Source organism: Dendrobates tinctorius, unplaced genomic scaffold (genome assembly GCF_039654945.1).
Source record: "Dendrobates tinctorius isolate UK_male_01 unplaced genomic scaffold, ASM3965494v1 ptg000231l, whole genome shotgun sequence".
Lineage (NCBI taxonomy): Eukaryota > Metazoa > Chordata > Amphibia > Anura > Dendrobatidae > Dendrobates > Dendrobates tinctorius.
Window position 1 is genome coordinate 29,840 of NW_027361898.1, and position 20,790 is coordinate 50,629.

The 20,790-nt window shown below is 44.3% G+C and overlaps 1 protein-coding gene and 1 long non-coding RNA gene across 2 annotated transcripts in view; one reads left to right on the forward strand and one right to left on the reverse strand.

The window, feature by feature from the left end:
• NCS1 (neuronal calcium sensor 1) overlaps positions 1–20,790 on the reverse strand; it is a 169,062-nt gene that overhangs the window by 21,279 nt on the left and 126,993 nt on the right. The window contains exons 3-4 of the mRNA XM_073555909.1: positions 7,386–7,524; positions 5,022–5,100 (exon numbers count right to left, since the gene is read on the reverse strand). Coding sequence (XP_073412010.1) covers positions 5,022–5,100; positions 7,386–7,524 — 218 coding nt within the window. The remainder of the gene's footprint in view (positions 1–5,021; positions 5,101–7,385; positions 7,525–20,790) is intronic.
• Positions 4,189–20,790, forward strand: part of LOC141059795 (uncharacterized) — a 94,435-nt gene continuing 77,833 nt past the window's right edge. The window contains exons 1-2 of the long non-coding RNA XR_012222597.1: positions 4,189–4,249; positions 8,747–8,826. This is a non-coding gene — a long non-coding RNA (uncharacterized lncRNA). The remainder of the gene's footprint in view (positions 4,250–8,746; positions 8,827–20,790) is intronic.

The following is a 20,790-nucleotide window of genomic DNA, read 5'->3' on the forward strand; positions in this document are numbered from 1 at the left end:
GTCTCTCACGACCAGGGGATCAGCCATCTCCAGTTCAACGCCCTCCCATTTGGCGTATCCCCGGCACCAAGGGTATTTACGAAAATTATGAGGGAAGCAGTCGTTTCAATCAGTCTTCAAGGAGTATGCATCGTTCCATATTTAGACGATCTGCTCATTGTCGCTCCATCGGTATCCCGGCTGAACCAGGATGTATCAAAGACCCTGCAGATGCTTGAATCCCTAGGTTGGATCCTGAATCTCCAGAAGTCGGACCTTCATCCTTCCCCAAGGAAAAAAATTCCTGGGGATCCTCTTAGATACGGAAAAGAGGATCATCAATCAGACCTTCGTCGGAGAATAACCCGGTTCAGAAAACAAAGGGCACCGACTCTGAGGGACGCCATGTCTATCCTTGGTTCCCTGACATTGTGTATTCAGGCGGTATCCTGGGCACATATGCGAATCCTACAGTCATACGTCCTGGTAAACGCAAGGAAGTATCAGAACAATCTGTCAAAAAGGATTCCACTTCCAGGACATGTAAAATCGGCCCTCTTGTGGTGGCTGAGTTACCGGAACTTGAGACGAGGAATAAACTGGGACCAGCTTCCTCTGAAAATACTCTGTACCGATGCCAGTCTGAGAGGTTGGGGAGCCATGGTGGAGGAGTCTTACTTCCAGGGACAATGGTCCCAAAACAAAAGAACCAGATACTCAAATCTAAGGGAATTGAAGGCAGTGGAAGAAGAACTAAGAGCCGCTTCATCCCTTATCCAGACCCATCACGTTCGGATATAAACTGTGTTCCAAATTATTATGCAAAAAGAGTTTGAGTGATAAGGTTAGAATATTTTTGTTTGTCATTTAAACTCATTGATGGTGATGTGTGTCAAGGCTCTTTATATTACTGAAAGCAATTGCAGATACCTGTGCAAATTAATTTGGCAGGTGTGTCCAAATAAAGGCAAGACTACTTAAGAAGGCTGTTCTACATTATTAAGCAGCCTACATTTTTTGCCAAAATGGGAAAGAAAAAGGATGTGTTGGCTGCTGAGAAGCAACAAATTGTGGAGTATTTAGGTCAAGGCATGACTACAATCAACATTGCCAAGACACTTCATCGTGATCATCGCACAATCAAGAAGTATGTAGCTGATTCCCAGCACACACGTGTGCGTGCTGATAAGGAAAAATTGAGGACTCTTTCCAACAGGCAATTGTGTCAGGTTAAAAGAGCAGCTGCAAAAATGCCTTGTCATAGAAGCAGACTAGTTTTTGAAGCTGCTGGTGCCTCCAACGTCCCCCGAACAACAAGATGTAGGGTCCTTCAGAGGTTTGCAGCTGTGCGTAAGCCATCCTGTCGACCACCTCTATCCACTGCACACAAGCAGAAACGGCTCCAGTGGGCCAAACGATACATGAAGACTGACTTCCAAACTGTTTTGTTCACCGATGAGTGCCGTGCAACGCTCGATGGTCCAGATGGATGGAGTGGAGGATGGCTGGTTAATGGACACCCCATGAAAACACGGCTAAGGCGCCAACAAGGAGGAGGTGGAGTAATGTTTTGGGCTGGAATCATGGGGAGAGAGATTGTCGGCCCCTTTAGGATCCCTGAAGGGGTAAAGATGAACTCCATAATCTATGTGGAGTTTCTAAAACAGCACTTCCTGCATGGTTCAAGAGGAAGAACCGTGCTTTCCGCCCGCAGCAAGATCATTTTCATGCATGATAATGCACCGTCTCATGCTGCAAATAACACATCTGCATCTCTGGCTGCTATGGGAGGACAAACTTATGGTGTGGCCACCATCTTCCCCTGACCTCAACCCCATTGAGAACCTCTGGAGCATCATCAAAAGGAGTGTCTATGATGGCGGGAGGCAGTTCACATCTAAGCAACAGCTCTAGGAGGGTATTCTGTCCACATGCAAAATAATTGAAGCACAAACCATCCAAAAACTGACAAATTCAATGGACGAGAGAGTTCAGAAGCTTCTTTCGAACAAGGGGTCCTATGTGCAAATGTAACATCACCTAGAATAAAGTTTTGACTTGAAAACTGTTTGATTTCATTTTGTAATAAGCTGATAATGCTTAATTTCACAATTGACCTATTTTTTTGTTCAAAATAAAAAGGTTGAAAACTCTGCTGTGCATAATAATTTGGAACATGCATTTTGAGTGTTTATTATTTGTAAAAATATACTGTTTTCATAGGCAGTTTGTTCAAAAACATTGCAATTATACTAGAATAGTAGATGACTGGAAAATAACAATGACTGCAATTCATATAGGTAATTTAGAGAAAATGAGGAAATATTTTTTGCATAATAATTTGGAACACAATGTACTCCGACAACGTAACCATGGTAGCATATCTCAGACACCAGGGGGACATGAAGTACGCCAATCTGAAGACGGTGGCAGCAAGAATCTTCCTATGGGCAGAAAAGCACCTATTATCCATCTCTGCGGTACACCTGAAGGGGTCAGAAAACATCCAGGCGGACTTCCTAAGCAGGAAAGACGTCCATCTGGGAGAGTGGTGTCTGAATCAGGAGGTCTTCCAATCTTTGACCTCAAGATGCGGAGACCCAGAAGTCGACCTATTTGCGAATGCTCAAAAATCCAAAACAACAACCTATTTCTCCCTCGGTCCCACGTACGGATCCCGGGGGACGGATGCGTTCGCTCATCCATGGGTCTTCTGACTGGCCTACGCCTTTCCACCAATCCCTATGTTGGCAAGGACGCTGCAGAAGATCAGACAGGGTCACGACAATCCTGGTGGCTCCAATGTGGCCAGGACGGAGCTGGTACAGCGCCTTGTTGGACATGGCCCTGGAAGGTCCCTTGCTTCTACCCCAAAAGACCGACCTCCTTTTCCAGGGTCCCTTACTGCACCCAAACCCCAGCAAATTGAGTCTAGCAGCTTGGTTATTGAGGCCAACATTCTGAGGGCCAAAGGGCTATCGGATGAAGTAATCCGGACCCTTCAAAAAAGTAGAAAGCTGGTAACAAATGCCATATATGGAAAAACTATTCTTCCTGGTGTCTTCCTAGGGTCCCTGACCCCTTCCATCCCAATATTTCCCAGGTCCTAGATTTCCTGCAAAAAGGGTTAGAGCTAGGGCTTACTCCAAGCACACTAAGGGTTCAAGTATCTGCCCTTAGTTCTTTTTGCGACCAAGACCTAGCCAGACACCGTTGGGTTAAACGATTCATGACCGCTGCAAGCAGAATATGGCCTACACTACCTAGCCGGGTTCCCCCCTGGGACCTTTAATATAGTGCTGAATAGCCTAACACAGGCACCGCTTGAGCCCCTGTCAGAAATTTCATTGAGGATCTTCACACTCAAAACAGTGTTTCTCGTAGCAATCACCACTGCTAGGCAGGTGGGGGAACTACAAGCTCTATCGGTACAAGAACCATACCTCCTGCTCAACTCGGACAGTATAGTACTGCGCCTAGATCCCTCCTTTATGCACAAAGTGGTGTCAGACTTCCATCGAGGTCAGGATATTGTGTTGCCCTCATTTTTCCCAAATCCTTCTAATACGAAGGAAGAAAGGTTCCACACCCTGGATGTTCGCAGGGTGGTCCTCCATTACCTTGAACTAACCAAGGATTGGAGAATCGACCAGAACCTGTTTATTCAATATTCATGACGGAAAGAAGGGGGCAAAAAACACGATAGCAAGTTGGCTCAAGCAGTCCATCTCCCTGGCATATTTATCAAGAGATCTCTCTCCTCCCGAGATGCTAAAGGCTCACTCCACTCGATCAGTCGCTACATCATGGGCAGCAAGAGGGAACGTGTCTTCGGAGCAGATATGCAGAGCTGCCACCTGGTCCTCTGTACATACCTTTACCAGACACTACAGATTGAATTTTAATAGGGATCTAACATTTGTCAGATGCGTTCTGCAAGCTGTGGTCCCTCCCTAAAAATTAGTGTTGGTATAACTCCAAGGTGACTGTCGTGGAAGGTGACTGAAGAAAATAGAATTAGACTTACCGGTAATTCGGTTTCTAGGAACCTTCCACGACCGCACTAATTTCCCTCCCTACCTAATATCTTTCCCGGACGATTCCTGCTCTACTGGCGGTAACTATTCATGCTAGTATGTCCAGAAAAAACACTGGAGGTAGCAGGAAGGGGAGGGTTATTTAACCTCTTTGTGTTTCCTGTCCCCCATTAGGGCGCGGAGACAACCTCCAAGGTGAATGTCGTGGAAGGTTTCTAGAAACCGAATTACCGGTAAGTCCAAATCTATTTTTGGTAAAGCACATTATTCTACTCTTTGCAGAAAAGGAAATGAAGCCTACAAAGAAGAGAACACAGTGTCTACAGTCAGATATGGTGGAGGTTCAAAGATGTTTTGGGACTGCTTTGCTGCCTCTTGCACTAGGTGCCTTGAATGTGTGCAAGGCATTGTGAAATCTCTAGACTACCAAAGGATTTTGGGTCACAATGTAATGTCCAGTGTCAGAAAGCTGGGTTTACATAGTAGATCATAGGTATTTCAGCAGGAGAATGACACCAAATCTACTTCAAGAAGCGCCCAGAAAAGGATGGAAACAAAGTGCTGAAGAGTTCTGAAGTGGCCAACAATGAGTCCGGATCTATATCCCATTGAACATCTGTGGAGAGATTGTAAAATTGCTTTTGGGAAAAAGCGCCTTTACAGAGCTGTAAGACGCTTATTGATGGTTATAGGAAGTGATTGATTGCAGTTATTTATTCCAAAGGGTGTGTAACCAAATATTAAGTTGAGGGTGCAAACAATTTTCTCCAGCCCATTTTTGGGGATTTGTCATGTGATTTCCAATTTGCCTTTTTTTTTTTTTCAGGGTTTTTTTTTGTGGTGTTCCAATACATCCAAAGGAAATACACAAATGTATAACAAAACGTTTAACTGCAAAAATTTCCTGGGAGAAATGCTTCATTTTAATTTCAAGGGTGCCAACATTTTCGGCCATGACTGTACTATAATGCAGTGATATCACATACATGGCCGGAGATCACTCACATCTCAGCTTCTCATCCAGTGTGCCGCGTGAAGTCACCGACAAGGCCTGGATAAATTCTGCAAATTCGATCTTCCCATCCTGCAATAATAAACTTGTCATTACAATCCATAATAAATGTTACACACAATTTATTCCAGAAGTAAAACACTACAACTGCCATCATCCCCACGTCAACTCTACTGATGCCCGAGTCACAGTAATGATTATATCGGGCAACTAGACAACTAGCAGATCCTCAATAAATTCATGAACTGAAGCCGGTAACGTGTGATCATAGCAGAACTGGCGGGGAGGACTACAGGGTGGGCCATGTATGTGGATACACCTAAATAAAAAGGGAAAGGTTGGTGATTTCAACTTCCTGTTTGTGGCATATTAGTATTTGGGATGGCGAAAACTTTTCAAGATGGGTGGTGACAATGGTGGCCATTTTGAAGTTGGCCATTTTGGATCCAACTTTATTTTTTTCAATGAGAGGAGGGTCATCTGGCACATCAAACTTATTGAGAATTTCACAAGAAAAACAATAGTGTGCTTGGTTTTAACGTAACTTTATTCTTTCATGAGTTATTTACAAGTTTCTCTTTGTTTACAGCCATTGACATGTCACAGAGGTTAACACATGAGGAGCGGATAGAAATTGTGTTGATGTCTGGTGAACGCAGTATCCGGGTCATTGCAGCAGATTTCAATGCAAGACACCTTACGCAAGAAAACTGTCACCATTCCCATTTTATTTAGGTGTATCCATATAAATGTCCCACCCAAAAAAAGTTTGCCTCATCACTGATCATAATGTTCTGTGTAAACTGAGGGTTCTGTTCCAAATTTGTTTTGCCCATTGTGCAAACTTTTTTGGGTGGGCTATTTATATGGATACACCTACCGTATTTACTCGTGTATAAGCCAACCTCCCCCCTAATTTTGCCACAAAAAAACTGGGAAAACTTATTGACTCGTGTACAAGCCTAGGGTGGAAACTGTAGCAGCTGCTGGTAAATTTCAAAAATAAAAATAGATACCAATAAAAGTAAAATTAATTGAGACATTAGTAGGCAAAATGTTTTTGAATATCCATATTGAATCAGGAGCCCCATATAATGCTACATACAGTTCATGATGGCCCCATAAGATGCTCCATACAAAATACACCCCATATAATGCTCCATAAAGGTTAATAATGGCCCCATAAGATGCTCCATAGAATAAGATGCCCCATATGCTGCTCCATAAAGGTTATGGCCCCATAAGATGCTCCATAGAATATGCTGCCCCATAAGATGCTCCATAGATTATGCCCCCATAAGATGCTCCATACATTATGCCCCTATAAGATGCTCCATAGAATAGGTCCCCATAAGATGCCCAATAAGACGCTCCATAGAATATGCTCCCATAAGATGCTCCATAGAATAGCCCCCCATAAGATGTTCCTCAGAATCGGCCCCCATAAGATGCTCCACAGAATATGTCCCCATAAGATGCTCCATAGATTTTGCCCCATATGCCGCTGCAAATAAAAAAAAAAGACATACTCACCTCTCCGTCGCTGGGGGCCAGGTGCCGGTATCGCTGCTGGCTCAGGACCCGGCACCTGAGATATTCACCTGTCCCCGTTCCACGCTGCTCGCCGCTGTCTGCCACGTCATCTCTCAGTGACGTTTAGGCAGCAGAGGGAGCGGTGCGCACTAACTGCGTCACCACGCCCTCTGACCTGAACATCACTGACAGAGGACGTAGCGGACTTACCCCTTCCTGGCGCGGTCTCTGCAGCCCCGTTCTCCCCCGTTTCCGGCGCCTGCCTCCAGCGGTCACGTGATACCACTCATTAAAGACATGAATATGCGCATATTCATGTCTTCAATGAGCGGTACCACATGACCGCTGAAGGAAGGAGCCTGAGACTGGGAGAAGCGGGGGGGCCGCAGAGACCGCGCTATGGGGGGGGGGGTAAGTATGATCTCTAACTCCCCAGCTGACCCCCGGGATATGACTTGCGTATAAACCAAGAGGGGGACTTTCAGCCCAAAAAATGGGCTGAAAATCTTGGCTTATACGCGAGAATACAGTAAATAAAATGGGACTGGTGACAGTTTTTCTTGTGAAATTCTCAATAAGTTTGTGTCGCATGACCCTCTCCCCATTGGAAAAATTAAAGTTGGATAAAAAATGGTCGACTTCAAAATGGCCGCCATGGTCACGACCCATCTTGAAAAGTTTCCCCCTCCCATATACTAATGTGCCACAAACAGAAAGTTGATATCATCAACCATTCTCATTTTATTTAGGTGTATCCATATACATGGCCCACCCTGTACATATCCATCATCTTCTCTTCAGGTGCTAGACGACTGGGGACTTACTTTGTTTTCATCAAAAACATTGAAGACAAAAGTGGCAAATTTTGTGGGGTCTCCAAACGGGAAGAACTGTTTGTAAATCTTCTGGAAGCCGGCAGCGTCCAGCTGACCACTAGGACAGTCTTTGATAAAGCCTTTATACCTGCAGGATTAAGAGAAAGGAGAATTACACTCTTTATCTTACAGAGTGCCAATACATGCAGGGACACTGAGCTTGCAGATGGGGGTATTGTGGACCCTAATCCACTTTTATGACCCCAGTGAAGGCTCACTACATGATGTAAGGCCATACAAAAATTCCAGCACAACTCCACTCATAAAGCTTCACCACCTGCAACACAGCAGACAGCTGCAGATGATTGTCAATGAAGAATACATCTACCTTCACAGTTCCAATCTACAAAATATCATCTATCTAGGGTTAGTATCACTGTAAATGGAAGAAGCCAGAAAATGAACTGTCACTAGAAATTCATCAGTTCCATAAATCACAGCAAAGTCCACTATCTTTATCCTTTTATCTTTTCATTCAATATTTCATCAATGTAAAGAGATCACAGATAACTCAAGAGGAACGATCATTAAGAAAGAGCAATATATATTACACACCCACAGCGAGGATTTTAGTAAAGAAGATGAGGAGCAAAGAGATGTACAGAGCTGTAACCTTTTGTATTTACTTATCTACATACATCTAAAATTCAGAGGGCTCTCCCTGTATACAGAGATACATAGGATTCTGTCTGCAGCTACCACTAGGGGGAGCTCTCTGTATACACAGTCACATGATAAGATTCTGTCTGCAGCCACCACTAGGTGGAACTCCCTGTATACAGAGATACATGATGATAATCTGTCTGCAGCCACCACTAGGGGGAGCTTCCTGTACACAGAGATACATGATAAGATCCTTTCTGCAGTCACCACTAGGTGGAACTCCCTGTATACATGGATACATGATAAGATCCTGTCTGCAGCCACCACTAGGGGGAGCTCCCTGTCTGCAGCTACCACTAGGGGGAGCTCCCTGTCTGCAGCTACCACTATGGGGAGCTCTCTGTATACAGAGATGCGTGATAAGAATCTGTCTGCAGCCACCACTAGGGGGAGCTCCCTGTATACAGAGACACATGATAAGATCCTGTCTGCAGCCACCACTAGGGGGAGCTCCCTGTACAGAGATACATGATAAGATCCTGTCTGCAGTCACCACTAGGTGGAACTCCCTGTATACATGATAAGATCCTGTCTGCAGCCACCACTAGGGGGAGCTCCCTGCATATAGATTTACACACCACTGGGTGCTGGATTATTAAATGTCACTGCACCTTTCCTTTTACACATGACCTTTAATGTCTTTACAGTCTCCCATACACTTGTTCGTCTGACGGTCGTGTCTATGGGGGCACCAGCTGACTGGTTGAAAGGGATGTCAATTGCAGAGGTATGATTTTTGGAGTTCTGACCGCATTGTTTTCCTGGAGATAAGTCACCGGCCCATGTGTCAAGTCGGCGCCTTTGTCATAGAGAAGCTTTGGCCAAGAGCTCCTGTATATGGGAGCGTGCCTGGAGATGGCTGCTGGAAGAAAGATCGGCTGACAGCCATCTAATGTGTATGGCCAGCTTTATTTTTGGTTCCTCATTAGTTCTTCAAAGTCACCATCTGTGCACCTAACTTGTTATTGGATCTGCCCTCAGCTGATAACAGTGAGCAGACGCCTCCTCCATAAATCCACTGCCATCCAAATTCCACTTCCTTATTCCAGTTCTTAATTAAAAAAAAAAAAGGAAAATGCCCAGATTCACCCTAAGCTGCAGAAGGATAAGCGCAAGATACAGCAATAATACATAACACATGAGCGTGCCAGAGCCTGGGAGATGCGGAGCGGGGGAGGTGATCGGTCTGTGCGAATCTGTCACTACAGCTCTAGTGTAGATATATATATTATATATGGATTATTATCCGTACCCCACTATTGTCCTGTAATGTGAATTAGTACGGGACTGCAAGAGTGACATAGTGCTGTAATGCCAGGAAACTATCAAATTATAGGATTAGATACACAGTGCAGCCCACAGTATCACACATGATGGGATTATATTCTACAGCATACAATCACTATTATGGTGTAGACTGGGATCTGTGGACATTTGCACTGGTGACATGCAGGGATATTTATCGGGCTGTATACAGGTATGGGTACCACTGTGTATATATATGTCAGTAGCGCTGCTATACAATGCAGGGTTTGTATACATGACTCGGGACTGTGTATTTGTGCTGGATACACAGCTACGGGTACACCGGGCATTGCCATGACAGCACACAGCAGCGAGGTGCCAGTCCACACTGTGTACCTGTGAAAAGGAAGTCACATGATCACATCTGTAAACACAGCTGTCATTTTGGAGACTGCACAGTCCGAGCCATCCCTAGTACATATCCATAGTACATACAGTATGTACAGGTGGTATAACCTGAGCATCTCATGTATATAATTGTGTACAGCTGACATAATTTTTGCGAGAGCTGTATATAATACTATACAGGCGATGCGCATGTTAAAAGAGACGACTTCCTAAATTCAGTTTGTCTGATTTTTCTCTTTATAGGTATATTTTTGAGTAAAATGTAAATTGTTCTTTTAGTCTACAAACTTCTGACAACATGTCTCCGAATTTCCAAGCACTAAATGTTGTTTGTTTTTTTCTGAAAAGGAGAAATGGTCAAAATTTAAAAAACAAACAAACAGTGCTTTCAGACCTCAAATAATGCAAAGAAAACAAGTTCATAATCATTTAGAAACAACAATACTAATGTTTTAACTCAGGAAGAGAAATCAATATTTTGTGGAATAACCATGATTGTTAATCACAGCTTTCATGCATCTTGGCATGCTTTCCACCAGTCTTTCACACTGCTTCTGGCGCAAAAATGTAAGCAGTTCTTTAATGGCTTGTGACTATCCATCATCCTCTTGATTACATTCCAGAGGTTTTCTATGGGGTTCAGGTCTGGAGAATAGGCTGCCCATGACAGGGTTTTGATGTGGTGGTCTCTTAATTATTGCCAGAGCTGTATGTACAAGTCGTTATCTCAGTAAACTATCTCATGCAGAACCACCTGCTGTGATCTTTGGAGCCAAGAGCATTCCGCTGGCCCGTATCATCCAGACAATGACATGACTGGGCGACGATCATCCGAGGAGGCCACAGGCTGTCAACAATAATTAGTTCTCGGAAAACAAATAGTGTGCTTAAGGCATATCCACCTCTGGATTGCAACACATGGTATATGTCGCCATACAATCATTGCTAACTCCATTATAACTCCACACACCTCACTGCCACCACCAATCCTGTTTTTTAAACAAATGCAGGCCGATTGAATGCCATTCTTTGGAGGTTCATCAGGGTTTTCCATCCCCTTTTCCTCAGAGTAGCAGTTATATACCAGCCCCCAGACTCGCCCACTCACGTCCTTCCTGGAGCGTAACCATATTGCATCTTACAGTTATTAGATTCTTTAGAAGGACGTAGATCTGGGGATTTATTCTGACAGAATATAGAGTGAACTGGATGGACAAATGTATTTTTTCGGCCTTGCTAACTATGTTGACCACTTTTCTGCCCAGCTGACACGCTTTACATCCTCAGAATTGCCAACCCTTATCCTGGGAGACTTCAACAGCCCCACCTCCCCAACTGCATCCCAGCTTCTATCTCTAGCCACTTCTCTCGGCCTCTCACAACTTTCAACCTCTGTCCTCAGAATTGCCAACCCTTATCCTGGAATACTTCAACAGCCTCACCTTCCCAACAGCATCCCAGCTTCTATCTCTAGCCACTTCTCTCGGCCTCTCACAACTTTCAACCTCTGTCCTCAGAATTGCCAACCCTTATCCTGGGAGACTTCAACAGCCCCACCTCCCCAACTGCATCCCAGCTTCTATCTCTAGCCACTTCTCTTGGCCTCTCACAACTTTCAACCTCTGAGACACACAAAGATGGTAACACTCCTGATCTGGTCTTTGTTCGACTCTGTTCAATCTCCTACCTAGATAACACACCACTTAACCCTTCTCCCCCATGATCTAAGAGTAACCACTACTTACACATTTTTAGGCGCTCCCTAAAAACACGTTTAGGGCGGCCTAATTTTTCCCTAATCGGTCATTTTTATATATAGCCTATTCTCGACTTCTCTGAACCTAATTCTCCACCAAACTCAACCATACCCAAAAGCCTCATGCAGCCTTTATCTACCCATCATTTCCTCAAGATGGTTGGACCATCATTGTAAATAAGCACCTGTACTTTGTGTCACCCCCACCTCTTTGTAAATTATAACCTCTGAAGAGCAGGGTCATCATTATTTTAGCTTTAATTGTTTGGTTATCGCTAACTTTGTAACTTACGACTCTTTTTTTTTTTTTTATGAACTGCTGACTTGTAAAGCTCTGCGGAATATGCGCTATATAAATAACGGTTATTAATAGTAGATTGAAGATGGTGAAGTTCAAGCTCTTAGCCCTGCCATGTGTAGGAGGAAACAATTGTTTGCGTGAGCACAACTGCACAAACAAAGGCTGGCTGCTGTGCGGACACAGGGTGGAGTAGGGTGAACACGACAAGGTGCTGTACTGTGAGAGAGATACAAGCGGAGATGTTACCGCAGATTGAGAAAGATGGGCTTGGTATCTGAGATCAGTCAAAAACAGCAGGAATGTCCACTTCCGTATCAGCTGATGGTCTCTCTCTCTCTCTCACTCCCACTGTAGCGTGTAAACAAGTGAGGGCTCTGCGGCCGGAAACCTGTGTGACAACACTTGCCACGGTGAGGGAGGAGGAAAAAGCAGAAGATGGGGTGGACGGTGATTGGCGAGGCCCTCTAGTCTGTATTTTAGCACAGTGAGATTCCTAGATTTAAGGTACTGTCACACTTAGCGATGCACCAGCGATATGATGCGGTCAGGATCGCTGGTGCATCGCTAAGTGATCACTAGTGAGCTGCCACACAGGCAGATCTCACCAACGACATCGCAGGGGTCGCTACTTACCTGTCAGACGAGGCGATCCTGACGTCCTCCCGCCCGCGTCCACGCGTCGCTCATCTCCACAGCAGGAATCCCCAGCAGGAAGCTGACGACGAGAAACAGTCCAGGACGTTCTCTCGCGATCAGCGATAACCAGCGGGGGAGCGGTCGGAGGTAAGTATCAGACATAGCGATATCGCTAGCAATATCGCTATAACATCACAAAAACCAGTGATGTTATAGCAATATTGCTAGCGATATCACTTAGTGTGACAGGCCCTTAACGCATGTTGATTGAGCATGTGCCAGTTCATGCATGTAATAGTAAAATTATTGCATTTTTTTAACTACTTGCGCCAGTGACCCCATTCCATCACATCTCCTCCAGTCCCTTTCCCCTGCTGTTACCACTCACCTAACAAAAATATTCAACCTCTCTCTCTTCCGGTATCTTTCTCTCCTCATTTAAGCATCCTACATCCATTACTTAAAAAAACCATCCTTCGACCAAAACTGTGCCGCTAACTATAGACCTGTCTCCAATCTTCCCTTCATCTCTAAACTCCTTGAACGCCTGGTCCACTCCCGTCTTATCTGCTATCTCTCAGATAACTCTTCTCGACCCTCTTCAATCAGGTTTCCTCTCTTTACACTCTACTGAAACTGCCCTCACTAAAGTCTCTCATGATCAACTAACAGCTAAATCTAATGGTCACTATTCCATGCTAATTCTCCTACGTCTCTCTGCAGCATTCAACACTGTGGATCACCAGCTCCTCCTCACTATGCTCTGCTCCATTGGCCTCAAGGACACCGTTCTTTCCTGGTTCTCCTACCTCTCTGACTGCTTTTCCACTGTAACTTTTGCTGGCTCCTCCTCTCATCTTCCCCTTACTGTTGGGGTTCCTCAAGGCTTAGTCTTAGGCACCCTCCTGATCTCTTTGCATACTGCCCCATTGGACAATCAGTAGATTTGGCTTCCAGTACGATCTCTATGCTTGATGGCACCCAATTATACACCTCCTTTCCTGACATCACACCTGCCTTTTTAGAAAACCCCAGTGATTGCCTTACCGCTGTCTCCACCTTCATGTCCTCCCACTATCTGAAACTGAACCTGTCAAAAACTGAACTCCTTGTGTTTCCTCCCTCTACTAGCCTACCTATGCCCGACATTGCCATTTCCGTGTGTGGTTCTACAATTACTCCCCGGCAACACGCCCGCAGTCTTGGGGTCATACTTAACAGAGATTTTTAATTCCCCACATCCGACCACTGGCTCGCTTTTGTTATCTGCACCTGAAAAACATTTCTAGAATTCGACCTTTTCTTACTTTCGATACTGCAAAAACTCTTAGGCTGGAGTCACACACATCTTAGAAAAATACGGACCGTATTGTATGGCCGTAATACGCATAAATGGTCCCTAAATATTGCTCCGTATGTCCTCCGTTGTCAGGGTGTGGCCGCGTATTTTTCTCATGTAAGCATCCGTATGGCATCCGTATACTGTTTTTTTTCTCGCAGGCTTGCAAAACGGACATATAATGGAGCCCAATGACAGGTTTTCAAATCCAAACGAATGAATAGATCTAGACACATAGAATATATATATATTTATATTTCACAGAGTTCTTCATAGCAGAATAGCCGCTAATTCAATTGCCGGCTTCTGTCAAATCATTCCCCAACCCGACATGAAATGACACATGGTTTACATACAGTAAACCATTTCATTTCATGCTTTTTTTTTTTTTTTATATGTCCCTGACTAATAATTAGATGAGGGTTTGTCTGCAAAATTTGGGAGGTGTTGGTGTTAATCTAAGTGGTTAATTTGTTGTGAAAAAATGCGTGGGCTCCCGCTGTAATTAGCGGCTATTCTGCTATGAAGAACTCTGTGAAATATAAATATACGGTATAGGTGTGTGTGTGTGTGTGTGTGTGTGTGTGTGTGTGTGTGTGTGTATATATATATATATATATATATGTCTCAATGACATGTATGTGTATATAGATGTGTGTGTGTGTGTGTATATATATATATATATATATATATATATATATATATATATATATATATACACACACTCACTGGCCACTTTATTAGGTACACCATGCTAGTAAGGGGTTGGACCCCCTTTTGCCTTCAGAACTGCCTCAATTCTTCGTGGCAGAGATTCAACAAGGTGCTGGAAGCATTCCTCAGAGATTTTGGACCATATTGACATGATGGCATCACACAGTTGGCGCAGATTTGTCGGCTGCACATCCCTGATGCGAATCTCCCGTTCCACCACATCCCAAAGATGCTCTATTGGATTGAGATCTGGTGACTGAGGAGGCCATTTGAGTAAAGTGAACTCATTGTCATGTTCAAGAAACCAATCTGAGATGATTCGAGCTTTATGACATGGCGCATTATCCTGCTGAAAGTAGCCATCAGATGTTGGGTACATTGTGGTCATAAAGGGATGGACATGGTCAGCAACAATACTCAGGTAGGCTGTGGCGTTGCAACGATGCTCAATTGGTACCAAGGGGCCCAAAGAGTGCCAAGAAAAAATTCCCCACACCATGACACCACCACCACCAGCCTGAACCGTTGATACAAGGCAGGATGGAACCATGCTTTCATGTTGTTTACGCCAAATTCTGACCCTACCATCCGAATGTCGCAGCAGAAATCGAGACTCATCAGACCAGGCAACGTTTTTCCAATCTTCTACTGTCCAATTTCGATGAGCTTGTGCAAATTGTAGCCTCAGTTTCCTGTTCTTAGCTGAGAGGAGTGGTACCCGGTGTGGTCTTCTGCTGCTGTAGCCCATCTGCCTCAAAGTTCGACGCACTGTGCGTTCAGAGATGCTCTTCTGCCTACCTTGGTTGTAACGGGTGGCAATTTGAGTCACTGTTGCCTTTCTATCAGCTCGAACCAGTCTGCCCATTCTCCTCTGACCTCTGGCATCAACAAGGCATTTCCGGCCACAGAACTGCCGCTCACTGGATTTTTTTTCTTTTTCGGACCATTATCTGTAAACCCTAGAGATGGTTGTGCGTGAAAATCCCAGTAGATCAGCAGTTTCTGAAATACTCAGACCAGCCCTTCTGGCACCAACAATCATGCCACGTTCAAAGGCACTCAAATCACCTTTCTTCCCCATACTGATGCTCGGTTTGAACTGCAGGAGATTGTCTTGACCATGTCTACATGCCTAAATGCACTGAGTTGCCGCCATGTGATTGGCTGATTAGAAATTAAGTCTTAACACACAGTTGGACAGGTGTACCTAATAAAGTGGCCAGTGAGTGTATGTGTGTATGTGTATATATATATATATATATATATATATATATATATATATATATATATATATATATATATTCTATGTGTATATATCTATTCTTTCGTTTCTTTATTAAACCTGTCAGTGTGAGTTTACTGTATAGCGCACTGAATTGCCGGCTTTTCTAAAAGACACTGGGTGCGTATTTCTCGCAAGTCACAAGTGTGGTCCGTGTGTAATGTGTATTTTTAGCGCACCCATAGACTTGCATTGGCATACTATGGGTGTAGTACGCTGACAATCGCAGCATGTTGCGATTGGCACGGACCGTAGAATACGGACGAGAAATATACGGCTGTTTGGAGCTGCCCCATAGAGAATCATTTGTCCGTGTGTAGTGCGTGCTTTTAACGCCTCTCACTCATCCGTATTCCTCTCTAGTGTGACCCCGGCCTTACTGTTTCTCTTATTCATTCTCGTCTGGACTATTGTAATTCTTTACTAATCGGTTTCCCTCTTACCACACTCACCCCTCTCCAATCTGTCTTGAATGCTGCAGCCAGGATCATTTTCCTTACCAACAGTTACACCGATGCCTCTACCTTGTGCCAGTCATTACACCGGTTACCCATCCACTCCAGAATTCAGTATAAACTTATTACCTTCACCCTCAAAGCACTCCACTGCTCAGCACCACCCTACATCTCCTCCCTCATCTCAGTCTACCACCTTAACTGTGCCCTCTGTTCTGCTAATGACCTGAGGTTCAGGATAGGAAAAATGTGGTCAGACAATCCACGCTGCGAATCACTAAAAACTCGGATTATTAATACAGTGGTCTTTATTCTACGCAATTCAGAGTCTCACAGAACTCCTCTTTTACAGCAATCTTAATGACCTGAGGTTAACATCCTCAATAATCAGAACCTCCCACTCCCATCTCCAAGACTTTTCACATGCTGTGCCAATTTTTTGGAATGCACTACCCAGGTTACTTCGATTAGTCCCCAATACCCACAATTTTAAGTGTGCACTAAAAATGCATTTCTTCAGACTGGCCTACCGCCTCAACACATTAACCTAACTATCCCTGTGTTGAACAGTCAAAATTTTTAACACAACTAGGTTCCTTGTATCATGTTCTCATATGCCTTATGCATTTAATAGCCCTCTGTGTCTGTACTTTTACATTTTCTGGCTGATAACCGGTTCAAGCAGCATTACATGAACACCCGATTTCCTACATTATGGCTGGTCCTAACAATGAAAGCAATTGTTACCATCAACCTTTCGTGTCAACCCTATTTCCTCATAGATTGTAAGCTTGTGAGCAGGGTTCTCACTCCTTTTGGTATCTGTTGATCTATGTGTTTATTATACTTAAAGTCTATTGTCTGTACAAGTCCCCTCCCCTAAAATGTAAAGGGCTGCAGAATTTGTTGACGCTATAGAAATAAAATAATTATTAACCATACTCTGTCAAGGGAGGGCTTTTTGGGGATGGGTGCCAACTGCCATCTTTGTTAAAAGACGGCAGTTCGCACCCATCCCCAAAAAGCCCTCCCTTGACCCATCCTCTGTGACTAGCTATCGCTCGCCCCATCTCAGTTCTCCCCTATGCCTCCAAACTACTGGAACAACATGTCCATTTTGAACTGTCCTCTCCACTTCTCCTCTTGCTCTCTCTTTGAACGCTTACAATCTGGCTTCCGACCGCACTATTCTACTGAAACTGCCCTGACTTAAGTCACCAACGACCAACTAACTGCAAAATCCAAGCAATGCTAGTTTGTCCTCCTCCTGGACCTGGCATCTGCCTTTGACACAGTGCTATAGGATTTTTACAGGATGAAAATGATGAAATGGTAAGACAGGATGTTGAGAAGGCAGAACTTTTAAATTCCTATTTTGCATCTGTTTTCCCTCAGAAAGGAAATGTAACATCAACTGTTCTTCACTGTCCTATTAAGGGAATAGAAGAATCCAGGATATCTATAAACAGAAAGATAGTGAGGAAACACTTAGCTAACCTAAATGAATTCAAGTCTCCAGGTCCAGATGAATTACACCCCAGAGTACTGAAGGAGATAGCTGAAGAAATTTTTGAACCCCTCTCCATAATCTTTGAAAATTCTTGGAGAATAGGAGAAGTCCCAGAAGACTGGAGAAGAGCAAATGTTGTTCCTATCTTCAAAAAGAAGAGGAAGAAGGTGGACCCAGGCAACTATAGGCCGATGAGTCTAACTTCTATACCAGGAAAGATCTTTGAACAAATTATTAAACACGTATGTAAGTACCTGGACAAGAATGAAGTGATTAAACAGAGTCAGCATGGGTTTGTAACTAATAAGTCATGTCAGAATCACTGATTGGGTGGATCAGGGAAATGCTGTAGATATAGTATATCTTGACTTCAGCAAAGCATTTGACAAAGTATCTCACACAATCTTTATTGAAAAAATGGCTAAGTATGGAATGGACAAGGCAAACTGTTAGGTGGATTCATAACTGCATTAGTGATCGGACCCAAAGAGTGGTCATAAATGGCTGCACATCCAGTTGGAGGAATGTCTCAAGTGGGGTACCACAGGGTTCTGTCCTGGGCCCTGTATTGTTCAACATCTTTATCAAAGATTTAGATGAAGGAATTGAGAGTAAACTGATTAAATTTGCTGATGACACAAAGCTAGGAGGGATCGCTAATACTAGAGAAGAGAGAGAGCGGATTCAAAAAGATATAAATAAACTGGAGCAGTAGGCAGCAACTAACAGAATGGTTTTTAACAGGGAAAAATGCAAAGTACTACATCTGGGCAATAAAAATGAAAAAAGCATATACAGAATGGGAGGAATAGGGCTAAGTAACAGCACATGTGAAAAAGACTTGGGTATATTAATAGATCACAGACTGAATATGAGTCAACAGTGTGATGCAGCAGCAAAAAAGGCAAATGCAATTCTAAGATGTACTAACAGAAGCATACAGTCTAGATCACGTGAAGTCATTATTGCCCTCTACTCCTCTTTGGTCAGACCTCATCTGGAATACTGTGTCCAGTTTTGGGCGCCACATTTAAAAAAAGACATCAACAAACTGGAGCAAGTTCAGAAAAGAGCGACCAGAATGGTGACCAGTCTGTAAACCCTGTCTTATGAGGAAAGGTTACAGGATTTGGGAATGTTTAGCTTGCAGAAGAGAAGACTGAGAGGAGACTTAATAGCTGTCTACTAATATCTGAAGGGCTGTCACATTGTAGAAGGATCATCTTTATTCTCATTTGCACAAGGAAAGACTACAAGCAATGGGATGAAACTGAATGGGAGGAGACAGCGATTAGATATTAGAAAAAACTTTTTGACAGAGTGATCAATGAGTGGAACAGGCTGCCACAAGAGGTGGCGAGTTCTCCTTCAATAGAAGTCTTCAAACAGAGGCTGGACAGACATCTGTCTTGGATGATTTAGCGAATCCTGCTTTGAGCAGGGGGTTGGACCAGATGGCCCTTCCAACTCTACGATTCTATGACCATTCCCTGTTACTACAGACTTTCTGATCTTTTGGCATTACGGCCTTGGCCCTTTGTTGGATCTCCTTGTAACGAACAGAAAAGGACATTCAGTGTCTCCCACTCACACACCACCTCCTTATCTCGCCCCCTATGTGTCGGTGTTCCCCAAGGTTCAGTTGTAGGCCTGGGCACAATGCTTAGGGCGTGCACACCCTCCCTCTGAAAGGGACCGCACACGTCGCCCTAAGATGTCCCCAGCCAATAGCTGGGCGACACCTTCTATTTAAGGCTCCTCCTCTAATATGGAGGTGCCTGAGCAATGTTGTTTGTTTGCCTTGCATGCTTGCTAGTTGTCAGGTTCCCCAGGTCCGCCTATCGGTTTGTCTACCCCGTACCCCTCTGCTCATACCTGTCTGCTCTTCTGTCCATCAGCCAGTCCAGCTTGCACCTGCCAGTGATCCTCTGTCTAAAACCCGCTCCGGCCCACACCTGCCAGGCCCATCTGTTCAACACCCGGTCCAGCCTGTACCTGCCAGTGCCCTCCTGTTCCTCTGCTGGTCCAGTCTGCACCTGCAATGCTCATCTGTCTAACAGCTGCTCTAGTCCGCACCCGCCAGTGCTTTTCTATTCCTCAGCCGGTCCCATTTGCACAAATGGTTGTAGTGTCCCTACAGTGCCTGCCTGTGTTCTTAATCCCTCCATTGGGCCATATCAGCCTACCCGCTCGAGGTTGTCAGCTGACACCCTCTGTAGGTGAGCCCTGCAGTAGCACCTGGTGTCACCTATTCCCTCCTTGGATGGCGGTGCCACCTGTGCCCCTTATCTGAGGTCGGATTTGGTAGGCTACCTAGTTAAGTCCCTCCAGGCTTTCCAAGGGCTACAGCACAGTGGTTTCACCACCTTGCCTATTAAAGTCTCCCATCTACTGGGTTGTCTGTAGTGAAAGAGGTGTAGGTCCCCATTATACTACTCTATTGAAATTGATGCCACTTTGGTGTTGTCTGCCACTAATTTTGGAAATGTGTAGACTCCTTATTGGGTCTCCATGTGTGTTGCCTGTAGCAATAGGCCTCCGAGACCATCAAGCCTCAACTTCATTTGAGTCAACTACCCTTGTTACTAGTCTTACATTTTTCTGACAATAGTAGTCTACGAAACTGATATATTGTGCCACCTGAATGTGGCTGAGCATCACAGTAGGTTGAGCTGTTGAATGTGATATCAGGGCTCCCAATACAGTATGCCTACACTGATGCCTCACCCCACCTCGTCTTTATAGTTCAATTTAAAGCTGTAAATGCAGGTCCAGACCCTTATACCTCATGCATGGCTGATTGCTGCTGTGCCATTCTAAAATCTGTACTGTGGGTCAATTGAGGAAACTTTCCTGGTATCTGCCCCTAATTTGATGTGTTTTGGCAGCTTTTGGGCCTGTTTGAAGGTATTGTGTATACTTTTTTTGTGTGCGTTTTTACCTTCCATTGACTCAAATGGCCTTCGGATATGTTTGGCAAATATTTGAATAAATCGGCGAATATTGCAAAATCGGCGTTCGTAAATCGAACATTGAAATATTCGC